This window comes from Pleurodeles waltl, chromosome 1_2 (assembly GCF_031143425.1).
Source record: "Pleurodeles waltl isolate 20211129_DDA chromosome 1_2, aPleWal1.hap1.20221129, whole genome shotgun sequence".
NCBI classification, from domain to species: domain Eukaryota; kingdom Metazoa; phylum Chordata; class Amphibia; order Caudata; family Salamandridae; genus Pleurodeles; species Pleurodeles waltl.
In genome coordinates, this window is record NC_090437.1 from 264,273,203 (window position 1) to 264,290,108 (window position 16,906).

The 16,906-nt window shown below is 46.4% G+C and overlaps 1 protein-coding gene across 2 annotated transcripts in view; it reads left to right on the top strand.

Moving 5' to 3' along the window:
* The window catches only part of GRID2 (glutamate ionotropic receptor delta type subunit 2), a 2,834,743-nt gene that overhangs the window by 1,527,753 nt on the left and 1,290,084 nt on the right, over positions 1-16,906 (top strand). For both annotated transcript variants that reach the window (XM_069238009.1, XM_069238018.1), the window contains exon 7: positions 10,818-10,979. In XM_069238009.1, the coding sequence (XP_069094110.1) occupies positions 10,818-10,979 (162 nt within the window). The remainder of the gene's footprint in view (positions 1-10,817; positions 10,980-16,906) is intronic.

Genomic DNA, 16,906 nt, shown 5'->3' on the forward strand with positions numbered 1-16,906 from the left:
CAGTGTCAGAAGAACTTGGGGGGGTGACTGTAGCCAGAATCCCAACAGTTCTGGTGTCTGGCAGTACCCCTCCTAGTGAGGGGGTGCAGAAGTCCAGACATAGGGTTGAGAGGGGGTTGCAGACCCCAGTGGAGGACCTTGAGAGTCAGGGGACAGCTCTGAGAGCAGAGCCCCCCAGGAATGACCCAGGTGAAACCGTTTCTGGTTTTGGGGAAACCCAGACTCTGCCGGATGGGCAGAGGTCGGGAGACCTGCGCCAACCAGACTCTTGTGTGTCCCTTGGGGACGGTATGTCCCTTGTGGGGGGTGAGAGTGCCCCCCCAGAAGTCATGGCATGCCAGGCAAAGATTCAACCTCAGGGTGGTGACTCTGGGTTGGATACCCAGGTTCAGAGGTTAAACTCTGACCTGGTGGGAGGTAGATGTGCCTCACAAGAAGTCCTGCTGTGCCAGGCAATTGTCCAACCTCAGGGTGTTGACTCTGGGTTGGATGACCAGGTTCAGAGGTTAAACTCTGACCTGGTGGGGGGTAGGTGTGCCCCCCAGAAAGTCCTGGCGTGCCAGGCAATTGCCCAACCTCAGGGTGCTGACCCTGGGTTGGGGAACCAGGCTCAGAGGTTAAACTCTGACCTGGTGGGAGGTAGGTGTGCCTCCCTGGAAGTCCTGGCCTGCCAGGCAATGGTTCAACCTCAGGGTGGTGACTCTGGGTTGGCTAACCAGGTTCAGGGGATAAACTCTGACCTGTTGGGGGGTAGGTGTGCCCCCCAGAAAGTCCTGGTGTACCAGGCAGTGGTCCAACCTCAGAGTGCTGACTCTGGGTTGGATAACCGGGTTCAGAGGTTAAACTCTGACCTGGTGGGGGGTAGGTGTGCCCCCCAGAAAGTCCTGGTGTGCCAGGCAATTGTTCAACCTCAGGGTGGTGACCCTGGGTTGGAGAACCAGGTTCAGAGGTTAACCTCTGACCTGGTGGGAGGTAGGCGTGCCTCCCAGAAAGTCCTGGTGTGCCAGGCAGTTGCCCAACCTCAGGGTGGTGACTCTGGGTTGGATACCCAGGTTCAGAGGTTAAACTCTGACCTGGTGGGAGGTAGGTGTGCCTCCCAAGAAGTCCTGCTGTGCCAGGCAATTGTCCAACCTCAGGGTGTTGACTCTGGGTTGGATGACCAGGTTCAGAGGTTAAACTCTGACCTGGTGGGGGGTAGGTGTGCCCCCCAGAAAGTCCTGGCGTGCCAGGCAATTGCCCAACCTCAGGGTGGTGACCCTGGGTTGGGGAACCAGGCTCAGAGATTAAACTCTGACCTGGTGGGAGGTAGGCGTGCCTCCCAGAAAGTCCTGGTGCGCCAGGCAATTGTTCAACTTCAGGGTGGTGACTCTGAGTTGAATGGCCAAGTACAGAGGTTAAACTCTGACCTGGTGGAGGGTCAGTGTGCCCTCCAGGAAGTCCTGGCGTGCCAGGCAATTGTTCAACTTCAGGGTGGTGACTCTGAGTTGAACGGTCAGGTGCAGAGGTTAAACTCTGACCTGGTGGGGGGTAGGTGGGCCTCCCAGGAAGTCCTGGTTTGCCAGGCAGTGATACAGTCTGAGGGTACAGACCCTGGGCTGGAAGACCAGGTTCAGGGTGTCCCCCCGGACCTGGAGGGAGGGGCTACTGATAACAGTGCCCCTCCCATGTTGTCTTCTGAGGAGGCCACTCCTAGTTGGAGGGTGCTGGACCCCAGAAGGGAGGGCAGGGAGAGGGAAGCCTCATCCCGGGCCCTAGTCAAACCTGAAGGTACAGACCCCAGGTTGGAGGGCCAGTTGCAGGTTAATAGCCCTGCACTAGTGGAGGAATGGTACAGGGCGACTTCTGTAAGCACCCTGACCATGTTGGACTCTGGGGATACCACTCCAGGAGGGAGGGTACAGAGCCCCAGAGGGGAGGACCAGGTTCAGGCTGTCATCCCTGACCTGGTGGAGGGGAGAGTGGTTAAAGGGTGCCCAGCACCTGGGGCTACCGCCCCCCACTCTCCACAGCCACAGTGGTTGGAGAGCTTTGAGAGGCCTGGGGCCTGGCTCTCATCCCTGGCAGCTGTCAGTAATCACTGTGGCTTGCTGTCCGGGTGGACAGAGTTATCCCTGGGGAGGGGACAAGTGTCACACCCCGGGGGTAGAGTGGGCAACACCACTGTGTTGGTCATGGTGGTACTATCCTGCTCCTGGGATACATCTGTGAGCAAAGTAAGGTTAGGTGCTGCACAGATGGGATCCGCAGGTAAGGAGAAAGGTTCCCCATGGGTTGGCTTAGTGGGCCCTGAGAGTATGGACAGAGGGATCCAATTGGATTCAGGAAGGCGAAGAACTGGAGCATGCCCCTGCTGTTGTGGGCCTGGGTCCTTGTTCTGTCGCCTCAAACAGGGAAGTACATCAAGATAGTGATTGTTCTCCCCTGGCTTTAGGCTGGTAGGGGGTCATGTTGGACCTGGCTTTTTGACAGGGACATCCCCAAACTTTTTGCCTCCTTCCTCCTATTTTTTCTGACCTGTTGTTGTTGGCTTTTGACCTCTGGGCACTTTACCGCTGCTAACCAGTGCTAAAGTGCATATGCTGTCTGTGTAAATTGTACTACTGATTGGTTTATCCATGATTGACTATTTAATTTACTTTTAAGTCCCTGGTAGAGTGCACTACATGTGCCTAGGGCAGGTAGATTAAATGCTACTAGTGGGCCTGCAGCACTGGTTGTGCCACCCACTTCAGTAGCCCCTTAACCCTGTCTCAGGCCTGCCATTGCAAGGCCTGTGTGTGCAGTTTCACTGCCACTTCGACTTGGCATTTAAAAGTACTTGCCAAGCCTAGAACTCCCCTTTTTCTACATATTAATCATCCCTTATGTGTGCCCTAGGTAACCCCTAGAGCAGGGTGCTGTGTAGGTAAAAGGCAGGACATGTACCTGTGTAGTTATATGTCCTGATAGTGTAAAACTCCTAAATTCGTTTTTACACTACTGTGAGGCCTGCTCCCTTCATAGGCTAACATTGGGGCTGCACTCATACACTGTTGAAGTAGCAGCTGCTGATCTGAAAGGAGCAGGAAGGTCATATTTAGTATGGCCAGAATGGTAATATAAAGTCCTGCTGACTGGTGAAGTCGGATTTAATATTACTATTCTAGAAATGCCACTTTTAGAAAGTGAGCATTTCTTTGCACTAAAATCTTGTTGTGCCCTTCAATCCACGTCTGGCTAGGTTTAGTTGACAGCTCCTTGTGCGTTCACTCATACACACCCCAAACACAGGGTACTCAGCCTCACTTGCATACATCTGCATTTTGAATGGGTCTTCCTGGGCTGGGAGGGTGGAGGGCCTGCCCTCACACAAAGGACTGCCACACCCCCTACTGGGACTCTGGCAGACAGGATTGAACTGAAAGGGGGCTTGGTGCATTTCTTAGACACTCTTTGAAGTCACCCCCACTTCAAAGGCACAACTTAGTATAAAACAGGGCCTCTTCCCTACCTCATCAGACACTTGCTGGAGAAGAAACCTGAACCAGAAACTACATCCTGCTAAGAAGAACTGCCTGACTGCTCAAAGGACTCACCTGTCTGCTTTTCTACAAAGGACTGCTGCCTTGCTGTTGGCCTGCTGCCTTGTTGAACTCTTGTCTGGCTGTAAAAGTGCTCTCCAAGGGCTTGGATAGAGCTTGCCTCCTGTTCCCTGAAGTCTCAGGACCAAAAAGACTTCTCTCTTCCTCTTGGACGCTCCGTGCGCCGAACTTTTTGACGCACAGCTTGTTCTGCGGCAAGAAAAACGCTGCACAGCGACGCTGATCGATGCGACGTCCTCGGGACGACCGAAACTTTGACACACGGCCTCGCAAGGACAACGCCGCCCGACTTCCCGGGAGAAATCGACGCAACGCCTGCCGTGAGATCAAAACTTTGACGCACTGCCTCGCAAGGACAACGCCACCCGACTCCGCAGGAGAAATCGACGCGACGCCTGCCGTGAGATCAAAACTTTGACGCACGGCCTTGCAAGGACAACGCCGCCCGACTCCGCAGGAGAAATCGACGCGACGCCTGCCGTGAGATCGAAACTTTGACGCGCAGCCCCGCAGAACGACGCGCAGCCGGAAAACAAGCAGGAAAATCCACACACAACCCGGGACATCTGGTACTCCCCGCAAACCACAGTAAGAGACTGTCCGCGCGCCAGAAAACGACGCCCGACTCCCCGCGTGGAAAATAACGACGCAAGTCCGTGTGTGCTGAGGTGAAATCACCGCACACACCAGTTTTCCACGCACCTCTTCTTCTGTGGCCCTCTGAGGAGATTTTCCACCAGAAACCAGGTACTTTGTGTTTGAAAGAGACTTTGTTTACTTTCTAAAGACTTAAGACACTTTCTATCACTTTTCAGTGATATCTTTACAAATTCGTATTGCAACTTTGATCGTTTTGACCTGAAGATATCCAGATAAATATTATATATTTTTCTAAATACTGTGTGGTGTATTTTTGTGGTGTTATGCTATGGTGTTGTATGATTTATTGCACAAATGATTTACACATTGCCTTCTAAGTTAAGCCTGACTGCTCGTGCCAAGCTACCGGAGGGTGAGCACAGGCTGATTTTGGATTGTGTGTGACTTACCCTGACTAGAGTGAGGGTTCTTGCTTGGACAGAGGGCAACCTGACTGCCAACTGAAAACCCCATTTCTAACAAAGACCATAAAAATTAAATGGCCATTTGCCCACCAAACCTACCACACCTACAACATTACAGTTCTTGCAACCATCAGTAGAATATAGCCCATCTTCCCGGCGCAATCAGGACCTTGTTAGATCCAGTCATCTCATATGTTTTATATGTAGTAACATTACACCTCACAAGAAGGTGGAAGTATATCCATTGCCTGGATCAGAGAGAAAATAATCATTGGAAGGTTCTGAAATCAGGGCTGAGCTCCAAATCAAAGAACAAAAATCCAAAGAAATGGAGCTTAAAACCAGTTATGTCAAAGTTAAAGAATCAGATGGTTCCTCTTCATGTTTCAAGAGTAATTTTATAGAAAATGGGAAATGGGCTCAACAGAAGGGACAACTAACCAGAGTGAACTGCTGATAGAGAATAAACAGTGTTGCACATGGAATTCATTTATGCAGTGCTCTCTTTTCCTATACACAAAGGTGTCAACTTGAGAAAAATAATTACCACTTGATTTTCTTTACATATAAATCCATACTCATCACAGGCGATGTTCTCAAATGCCATTCAAGATTTGAAGATTTGGGATTCTTCCAGTGATTGTGTAATTCATACTGCTGGTCAGGAGTGAACCAGAATTTTGGAAACAGGGTGTCGTTAGCCAAACAATCATTATATACGAAGAAGGTCAGGTTTTTATGAGATATCAATTGGTAATTGGCTGCATTTGAGAAGTAAGGCTAACCACACATTGCAAATTCTAAGCAGAAAGTCATCATGTGGAACCATAAGAAGTCAGATCAGATAAAGATCTTCTACAGTTGATAAGACATCTGTGCAACCTGAAGAGAGATGTGCTTGTGGGTTTCAAAATGTGTTTGTGATGTCTTGGACAGCTCCAAAAGCGTTTATATTGGCCCCGGGTGGATCTATGAAAGGTTAAGTGGAGATGCCTTCAGTTTCCAGGAATATTATTTGCTGGATTTTACAAGGCTTGATCCAAATCATTTGTTGGACAAGTGCAAATCCTTTATCAAATTTTTCAAGGTTGACATACTAAGGAAGTGTGAGAGTAACAGACTGGACCGGACCACTATAGGTCGATTTTATTCATCACCTATTTAAGAAAACAAAATGGGGTGTAGGTTCCCCTACAGTACATTTATACTAATCACATCATCCCAGGGGTTTTCAGACTCAAGGGAGTCCAGCCTCACTTAGCCCTCCTTTGATCTTGCTGGTCTGGTGCTGCCAAACAGGCACTGTCATCAGGTCGTGCTCTCAGGTGATCTAAATAATCATGAGATGAGGATGGAGGAGAGGGGAGGAGCAGTCAAATGGCCTTCCTGGGCTGGGAGGGCTGTCACTTGTTAGAAGGCCTGTAGAAACATTTTAAAGACTTAGGGCTACATGTATCAAGAAGTTGTGTCACTCTTGCACCATGCAACGTGGTGCAAGAGTGACACAACTCTTAAGGCAGATTTATCAATCCATGCCAGGCCTTGCCTGTTAAATCTAGAGTAACACAGAACAAATTGCTACATTGCGTTACTCTGCCCTGGGAAGGCGTTCCATGGATGGAGCGTTGATGTTCCTATGCAAAATCCACTCATGGCCTTTGATGCATTCTCAGATTTACTGTTGCTGGTAGACATGGGAATGCATCAAAAACCTACACCTTCCCAGGTGAGGTGTATAGAGGAGAAATATTCTTTATTTCTCCTCATTGCTTCCTCTTTCTAAATGTACTGCATTCTGCATGGATGTAATTTAGGGGTTGCCAGGGGTCACAGCTGCGACCCCCAGCTTGCGCCTTGCGACCCATGGCACTGCCTCTGCGACCCCTGGCCTTGGAGGTGGCAAAATCAGTGCCAGGAGCACAAGGGCAGCTCATCCATACGGACGTGGCTTGGGGTTCCACTTCCTTGTTTTCAATCCTTTTTTTAATTACACTAATAGTGAATAATATATTAGTCACTATTAGTGTAAAATAAAATGGAGTGCAATTAGTTGGAATATGACCCTCCTTGGTAGCTGAGGTAAGTAAACAACACTTTTGGGTGAGAGTGTGCCTATGTAAAAGAGAATGTGTGTATGAGTGAATGTGTGTTTATGTAAGGATATTTGTGTGAGTGAAAGTAAAGATGAAATGGCGCGTGATGTCACTTCCGCTACCCCTGGCATTTTGGTGAATTGACGTTCATGTGTGGTGGCAGGGATTGTATTCACAAATAAGCTCCTTGACATGGCAGGTACTCTTGTGTCAACATATTAAAGGCATGTGAGAGAAGCTAATTGGCATTTCTTTGGTTAAGAGGAATGAAAGACATTAAGTGGGGTGTTACTTCTACAAAGCAACATATAATTTGTTACAACATGTAGGGAGTCTTCTCCCTTTTTACGCCTACCATTAATTACATTTTCTGGCTGGGCCTTCCTTTTCTAGGAATTCTGGACTCAGGGGGGAGAAATCTGTCAGAAGGCCTGAGCTAAATAGGGCGTGTTATACAATACATTGACCTAGCTTGAAAATGGGGGTTCTGCGTGGCTAGGGTATGCACCTCAGCCAGGCAGAAACCACCACTCTAGTCAGGGAGAGTAAGTTACACAACCAAAGATAATCTGTGCTCACCCCTGGTAGCTTGGTACAGAGCAGGCAGGCTTATACCCAGAGGCAATGTGCAAAGCGTTTGTGCAACATACACTGGTGACACAATGAAATACACCACAAATGAGACTCTACAGACTGAGATATATAAAAATATAAGGTATATTATATATGTAAAGTTGCATTTCAAGCAACGTGCATCATATAAAGTGTACTTATAAGTCCATGCTACACTATGGTATCTGTAGTCATGGTGCTATGAACATCCAATGTCAATAGGCGCTATTAGGTCAGAACATGAAATGCAGCCGTAAACTCACAGTTCATTAGGTGGCACTCCAACCAGACCAAAGGTGACATGAATCATAAGTACTGGCCAGTAATGCAGTATGTTTAGGGCAAATCACATGAAACTATGTGGACCACATAGGCAGAACATCATATCATACTCTTTATCCCTCACATAGCAATGCTAAAATTGCTATCCGTCCCCCATATGTCAATTGCTGTTCTGCCACTAGCTACGCGAACGTCCCCCATATGTCAATTGCTGCTCTGACACTAGCTACGCGTGTAGACCTCGGTAATATTGTGTAGGACAGTGTCATCATTATAATAAGACCCGGGGTTGTGATAAGGCTGGGGATCAGGATGCGGCACATGAGGCAATGCTTGCAGACTTCAGTGAAACATGAAGATCTCTGCAGTGTATCCCACATAAACCTGCCTTCCAGTGTCACCCTGAACACAAACCTGTCAGCAAGCCCCCGCAAGTACAGGGAGCATTGCACTCCTATCAGGGGTTTCCAGTGTCACCAAAAATGGACCCACTGATGAGTCTCCTTTCTTCCAATAGAAGCAGGGCTATCCACTGGGGCCATGCAGGATGTCGGCGCAACTCCCCCTAGCACTCTACCCAGGCCCAAACATGGCTCAGGGGTGTTGGTGGGGGGGCGTTGCACCTTTCCCAACATTGGGTGGCCCACAAACCTTCCTCTGTGCTCACCTCTCATAGACCGGGGAGCAAGAAAGAAAAACCAAAAAGGATTGCCAACGTCAGACAGCCTCTACCCAGTAGCGGAGAGTTGGGGCTATGTTGCACAATCCCCTGTCCCCAGTTCTGGGCTCAAGCCTGTCAGCTCCACTGTCATCCTGCCACATACAGGCTTTAGAGGGAGGGCCACATTGGGGTTCCTTGACGTGCGGTATGGCTCTGACCCGACTGGCCGGCTGATGGGGCCACTCATTAGGGGGTTTGCAAAGTATGGCAGTCGTGGAAACCAGCTGAGCTGCATGTGCTGTGGCCCTTCCCAGTAGTAGCACAGCTGCTTCTCCTCTGGCAGCAAAAAACCCAGTGCAGATTGCTTCACATTGCAGACTTCTTTTGCAGTTGGGAATTTCTTACTCTTGCAAGGGTCTCTTGTTGGATTGGATGTTGTGAAAGAACCCAGTGAGTTCTGACAGAGGGCCCTCTCAACTCGCTAAAGGTGATAGGAGATTGTGAAGTGCTTTGCCTGCGCTAGGGCCATAATTAGGAGAGCTCTCTCCATGAGCTAGTTTTTATAACACCTAAGGTGCTCCCTAAGTGCTTGGAACCGAAACATGCAGACCTTCTACACAGTGCTGAGTTTACCAACCCCCAAGGAACAGAAGACAGCACAAATCCCTGCCTCTGGGCTCCTTGAGGAGGTGAATCTTGGAGGGGGGCACAAGAGGAGTAGGCAGGCCAGCACACACAAGCAAGGGATTAAAGTGTTGGTTCCTCCTAGCTATACTTGGCATGCGTAGTGCAACCAAAGTCAGTAGGGCACCTGGCAGCAGGGCAACATACAGAAAAGCAATCCAGATAAGTCCTTTGGGCCACCCAGCAGACACTGTGTAGCAGGGCAACAAAAGAAGAACAGTCCAGATGAGTTCTTTGTGCAGTCCAGCAGTCCCTTTGGCAGAGGTTCAGTCCCCCTTCCACAAGTGCTCTCCAATCAGGGGGCAGAGCCTCTCTACTTATAATCAAAAAATGCCTTTGTTCAGGAGGTAACTTCCAAAGAGCCCTTTCAACTGAAGCACACAACCCCTTCAACCCAGCACTGTCTCCAGACATCTGTAGTGGGTAATCAGTTAATTGTGTGAGGTCAGAACACAGCCTATTCAGATGTAAAGTGTGAACGACCCTCCCTCTCTGTAGCCCACGAAGAGTATCAGTATGCTGATGCATCTTCTGTCACTTCCAGCCCCTCGTGTGTGATGGTTGTCTGGAAGGTATACACCAAGTGGAGCTGTCACTCTGCCCCAGAAGTAACATGGAGTCAAGCTGCAAAGCATTGGAGATATAAGCACAGAGAAATGCTCACTTTCCAAAAGTGGCATTTCTACAATAGTAATAAAAAAAAACTAATCACTACACAGGATTTCTCACTTCCAAACATACTAAACATGCCCACGCTATTCTTCATAGATCAGAAAATACCATTTACACATATGACAGGGTATTTTCAATGCAATCCTATGGAGCACATGAAGCACATAAAGACATATGTTGTAACTTTTAGATACACACACCCTGCCCATAGGGCTATCTAGGGCCCACCTTAAGGGTTAGTTAGATGTAGAAAAAAGGGAGCTGAGACCTTGACAAGTAGTGTGACTTGCCAAGTCAGTTTGGCAGTAAACTGCACATGCAAGCACTGCTGTGTCAGGCCTGAGAAAAGTTTGAAAGGCTACTTTTGTGTGTGGCACAATCTGCACTGCAGGCCCACAAGTAGCATTTAATTTACAGGCCCTGGATACATGGTATACCACTTTACAAGGAACTTATAGGTAAATTAAATAAGCCAAACAGGTGTAAACCAAATATACCAAGTTGTAGGGGAGAGAGCAAATGCACTATAGCATTGATTAGCAGTGGTAAAGTGCCTGGAGTCCGAAGGAGAAAGGCAAAAGGTTTGGGAATAACTCTGCAGAAAGGGCCATTTCCAACACCCAGTGAACGTGGGATAGATGGATATATGAGTCAGAGGTTTATGATGGAAAAGCCAATTGAGGATCCACTGTCTGAAAATGCAAAATTCTGCCACTAATTAAATGAGGTGGGGGTGCCACAGTTTTGGCAGAATTAGATTCTTGTCCATAAGCACCAGTTTCTACTCTGTCAAATGTTACATAAATCCCTACATTTTGGAGACACCAGATGTAGCAGGTACTGGAGGCAAACATAAGGTAGGATTTCACGTGTAAGTGAAGTCTTGGTTATGCTCAGAAGGCTTATCAATCACCCTATCCCTTTTGATCACATTTCAAGTAACTTTAGAGATTACTTTGTGAGAAAAGATAAGATTTTATTGAGGGGTGGGTGAAAGAATGCCTTCATTACAAATTACACCTGCTGACCGAGACCTGAAAATTCTTTAAGCACCTATTCAGTCACCCAACAGGAAAACCACTGCACTGTAGTGAAAATAATAAATCTATTCTTTATTTTTTATTTGTCTCACATTTAATAAACAAAAACTGTTTGAAATATTTTACAGATCACCAATCTCTACATTTACGACACTGTGCTTCTCTTGGCAAATGCTTTCCATAAGAAACTTGAGGACCGGAAATGGCATAGTATGGCCAGCCTGACCTGCATAAGGAAGAATTCTAAGCCTTGGCAAGGAGGTCGATCCATGTTGGATACTGTAAAGAAGGTGCAGTATTTGATTGTCTTTCTTTCATTTTCATATCTTCAGTACATTAGTCCACAGGAGTGCACAGCCTAATTTTTTAATATTCTCTTACATTGGCTAATTATTGTTTCAATGACATCTAAGATTTCTTCATGTCTGTGTTGATCGCATGGGTCCGGTTCGCAACCGCCCCCAAAAAAATATATATAAATATATACATATATATATATATATATTCAGCAACAAATCACTTCTAAAAGAAGAAAGAGTTACAGCCACTCGTGTCACTAAAGTAAATTTAATGTGGCAAAACAGCAAAACAGATGACAAAACTCTAAACTCTAACGCGTTTCTGGAGGCAAAGCTCCCTTGTTCACAGAGATATTTTCGAGCCCATTTCTCTCTCTATTTTACATACTACCTAAATCATTAACATAAAAAACTGACTTACTTTCTTTTATACATCACTGGCTGCCATATTTAAATGTACTACTGGTACCATAAACATAACCACAATGGAACATAAAAATCAACCTAATTAACAGAATATTCCTCATAATTGTAATTCACTTATATATACACATTTTTAAAACTATTTTTCACTCGTTGTGTACCTGAAACATTTAACTTTCTATATATATTCCCCGAACATTGCTTCATGTTCTAAATACATCAGTTCCAAAATGTATCATCTAAATTATCATACCTCTTGTAATTAATAGACATTCTGAAAGCCATTCCTTTCGTACAGTCCTTAGATTAAATCGATATAAGAGCTCTTTTGCTTTTATATGCTCAATTTAAATTCCTGTCAAGAGAAAAAAATGGGAAAACATTAATAATATCAGATCAAAAAAAGAAAATCAAAAATTCATACTATAAAATTACTAATACTAAATCTACGAAATCATATCGGAAAATGCATAATGCTGGAGGCACGACTGATTAGTGCAAATGTACAGATAATTCTTTGTCCTTATTCATCCCTATAGGGTCCATCGTGTTACATTTAATAATCAGCCTGGATTCTAATTTCCTCAAATCCAAGGTCCTGTTTCCACCTCTTACTTTCATTGGGATCCTATCAAGAACCATAACCTGTAGTTTATTTACATTTTTGTCATGGTACTCCTTGAAGTGCCTAGCCACAGGATATGACTTGTCTTCGTTCTTAATTGCTCTCATATGCTCCAGGATACATTTTTTCACCATATGTATCGTACTACCTATGTAAAATTTATTACATGGACATTTTAAAGCATAAATACAATAATCCGATATACAAGATAGATGTTTCCTTATTGTAAAAGATTTTTTGGTCCCCGGAAACTTCACCTCCTTACAATTAAAACTGTACTTGCACGCTTTGCATTTGCCACAAGTGTAGAATCCTTGAATAGACTTTGTTTGTTCATTTTTCGATATCAAACTATGGCTTAACACATCTTTCAGAGAGCGACTTCTTTTAAAGGTAAAGGCTGGGTAGTCATCTAATAGTTTGCCTATATTTTCATCTGTTTTGAGGGCCGGGCAGAATCGTAAAAAGGCCTTTTTAATATCATTAACCCTATTGTGGTAAGAGGTTATAAATCTTATCTTGATCTTCTCATTTTTAGTATTATCCAGCTTTTCAACCTGAAGATCCTCCCTTTAAATTTTTCGGATCCTACTTAGTGCTTTATTAATGACTGTCTGTGGATAACCTCTTTCCCGAAATCTATTGACCATTACTCCAACCTCATTCTAAAATGTAGTATCTAAACTACAGTTCCTTCTAGCCCGTAATAGTTCTCCATATGGGATGCTATAAATCAAATTCTTTGGATGGCTACTGGTTGCATGGAGGATACTGTTACCCGCTGTGTTTTTCCTAAAGAGTTTACATTCTAATTTGTCCTTAACTACTTTAACTTTCACATCCAAAAATTCCAGCTCAGCCGAGTTCAATGTACAGCTGAACTTCAAATTTAACTGGTTATTGTTCAATTCCTCGACAAAGTGAAGGGCTGATGCTTTGCTCCCTCTCCAAATACAAAAAATGTCATCAATATACCTCACCCAAAGGACTGCCCGGTCCTCATAACCAGTGATGTTCCAGACCACCTGTTCCTCCCACCAACATAGGTATAAACCCGCATAGCTAGGGGCAAAACAGGTCCCATTGCAGTCCCCTGCCGTTGTCGGTATAATGTATTGTCAAAAATGAAAAAGTTGTTGGTCAAGCACATTCATATCATATCAAGTAACATTTTGGTGTGTAAAAGATAGGACAATGATCTGGCCCGCAAAAAATGTCTCACTGCCTCAATACCCTTTTCATGTGGGATGCATGTATATATATAACTATTGACATCTAAGCTAAGGGCGATATAGTCATCTTCCCACCCAATTCCTTCAATAATCCGTAACAAATCTCTGGTATCTTTAATACAGGAGGGAAGAGACTCCACAAAAGGGCGCAGGAAAAAATCTACATATTTCGAAACGTTCTCCAACAGACTGCCCATAGATGATACAATGGGTCTCCCCGGTGGATCAGTTGCATTCTTATGTAATTTGGGTAAGAAATAAATTGCTGCAGTTCTGGGGAATTCTACCTTCAGGAATTGGTACTCCTCTAATTCAATCAGTCCTGAATTTCTCCATTCCTCTAATCTATCATACACTTCCTTCTTAGCTATTAACATTTCATTTCTATCGACTACTAAGTAGCTTTCTCGATCTTGTAGTTGTCTTAACCCTTCCTTTAGATAATTGTCCCTTGATAGAATTACAACATTTCCACCCTTGTCGGATTGTTTAATCACTATACTTTTATCACTCTGAAGAGACTGAATCGCTTTTCTACGTTCCATTGATAAATTATCAAATCTGGGTTTCTTTGTATATCTGAGAGATTTCAAACATCCAATAACACCTCTTTCAAAAACATTGATAGCTTCACAGTTAACTGGTGGTAAAAAAGTTGATTTAGATTTGAAGTTACTGGGACATCTTTCATCAATATCAATTCCCATCTGAGATAAATTTAAAATCGGATCTTGTTCCGCTACAGTGTTCTCATCAAGTTCACACAGAGTATGCAATAAATCAATATCTCCAATTTCCAAAATTGATGGCCTATTATTACTATTTGTATTACCATCCTTCACTTTAGTTTCAAACCATTTTTTCAATTTTTAACTTCCTCACAAAATGAAAAAAATCAATACGACTTTGTGTATAATCAAACTGCATAACCGGACAAAATGATAAACCTAATGCTAATACTTCACGTTCCGTATCAGAAATTATTCTTGTAGACAGGTTAACAACTGTCTTTTTTTGCATTCCTTCATTGATGATTGGCCCCTCGTCTGTACTCCTGTTGAACCTTCCTTTGAGTCTCTGAAGCCTCTTCTTGGTCTTCCTCCTCTTCCTCGTCCTGCGTGTGCTCCTCTGCCTCTCCCCACTTGGCCCATGGATCTTCCCTGGGCTATCAGGTCGAACTCCTTTAAAACATTGTCTTTTACTCCACAACTATCAGATTGAGACAAAATATCACTCTCACTCTCTTCACTGTCCTGTATTACTCTACTCGCTTCTGGTTGTGTTTTAGTTTTTTCCTCTTCTGATGTCAAGTTCTCCCTGTTCTCATATTCCAAAAACCTTCTCTAAACCTATTCCTGATAATTTCATATTTTCTTCCAAAGGTGAGAATCTGTCCTTTCTCATAGTCATTATGATCCCTTAAAAATTTCTGTTGTTTCTTTGCCTTTAATAAATCCTCAGTCAAATCAAATCAAATCATTAACATTTATAAAGCGCGCTACTCACCCGTGCGGGTCTCAAGGCGCTAGGGGAAAGGGGGGGTTACTGCTGCTCGAATAGCCAGGTTTTTAGGAGTCTCCGGAAAGTGGAGTGGTCCTGGGTGGTCCTGAGGCTGGTGGGGAGGGAGTTCCAGGTCTTGGCCGCCAGGAAGGAAAAAGATCTCCCACCCGCCGTGGAGCGGCGGATGCGAGGGACGGCAGCGAGTGCGAGACCAGAGGAACGGAGGAGGCGGGTGGGGACGTAGAAGCTGAGGCGTCGGTTGAGGTATTCCGGTCCCTTGTTGTGGAGGGCTTTGTGTGCGTGGGTGAGAAGTCGAAAGGTGATCCTTTTGCTGACTGGGAGCCAATGCAGGTGTCTCAGGTGTGCGGAGATGTGGCTGTTGCGGGGTACGTCGAGGATGAGGCGTGCGATGCATTTTGAATGCGTTGCAGGCGATTTTGGAGTTTGGCTGTGGTCCCGGCGTAGAGGGTGTTGCCGTAGTCCAGGCGGCTCGTGACGAGGGCATGGGTCACGGTTTTTCTAGTGTCGGCGGGGATCCAGTGGAAGATCTTGCGGAGCATGCGGAGGGTGAGGAAGCAGGCGGAGGACACGGTGTTGACTTGCTTGGTCATGGTGAGAAGAGGGTCCAAGATGAAGCCGAGGTTGCGGGAGTGGTCTGTTGGGGTCGGTGCGGTGCCGAGGGCCGTGGGCCACCAGGAGTCGTCCCAGGCGGACGGGGTGTTGCCGTGGATGAGGACTTCCGTTTTTTCAGAGTTCAGCTTTAGGTGGCTGAGCCTCATCCAATCTGCGACGTCCTTCATACCCTCTTGTAGGTTGGTCTTGGCGCTGGCGGGGTCCTTGGTGAGGGAGAGTATAAGTTGGGTGTCGTCGGCGTAGGAGGTGATGATGATGTCGTGCTTGCGAACGATGTTGGCGAGGGGGCTCATGTAGACATTGAAGAGTGTCGGGCTGAGCGATGAGCCTTGTGTGACGCCGCAGATGATCTCGGTGGGTTCTGAGCGAAACGGAGGGAGGTAAACTCTTTGGGAACGGTTTGAGAGGAAGGAGGCGATCCAGTCCAGGGCTTGGCCTTGGATCCCGGTGGAGCGGAGGCGGGCGATTAGGGTGCGGTGACAGACGGTGTCGAAGGCAGCCGAGAGGTCGAGGAGAATGAGGGCGACTGTTTCACCGTTGTCCATCAGGGTTCTGATGTCGTCAGTGACTGAGATGAGGGCGGTTTCCGTGCTGTGGTTGGTTCGGAATCCGGTTTGTGAAGGGTCGAGCAGGTTGTTGTTTTCCAGGAAGGTGGTCAGCTGTTTGTTGACGGTCTTCTCTATTACCTTGGCTGGGAAAGGCAGAAGAGAGATGGGGCAGAAGTTTTTCAGGTCGCTCGGGTCAGCCGTAGGTTTCTTTAGTAGGGCATTGACTTCGGCGTGTTTCCAGCATTCGGGGAAGGTAGCAGAAGAAAAAGAAGAGTTGATGACGGTCTGGAGGTGCGGGGCGATGATGTCGTCGGCTTTGTTAAAGATGAAGTGAGGACAGGGGTCCGAAGGGGCGCCGGAGTGGATAGAGTTCATGATGTATTTGGTTTCTTCAGTGTTGATGTGGGTCCAGTTGTTGAGGGTAATGGCCGGGGGTGCGGGTTCGGTGTTGTTATGTTGGGTCTGTTGTCCGAAGCTGTCGTGGAGGTCGCTGATCTTGCGATCGAAGAAAGTGGCGAGGGATTCCCACCGATCCTGTGAGGGCGTGACGGCGTTGGCGTTGGGGTTGGAGAACTCCTTGACGATGCTGAAGAGTTCTCTGCTGTTGTGGCTGTTTTTGTCCAGTCTGTCGGTGAAAAAGTTTTTTTTAGCAGCGCGGATCAGGCGGTGGTGTTTGCGGGTAGCGTTCTTGAGGGCGGTCATGTTGTCCGTGGTGTGGTCCTTGCGCCAGGCCTTCTCGAGGGCGCGACAAGTTTTCTTTGATTCTTTGAGGGTGTCAGAGAACCAGAGATGTTTTTTGGTGTTGGTCTGTCGATGCATGCGTTTGATGGGAGCAAGGTTGTCTGCGCAGTTGGAGATCCAGTTTGTGAGGTTGAGGGCTGCGTCGTTGGGGTCGGTGGTGAGGGTGGGTTGGTTGGTGGCGAGTGCTGAGAAGAGTTGTTCTTCGGGGATCTTGTT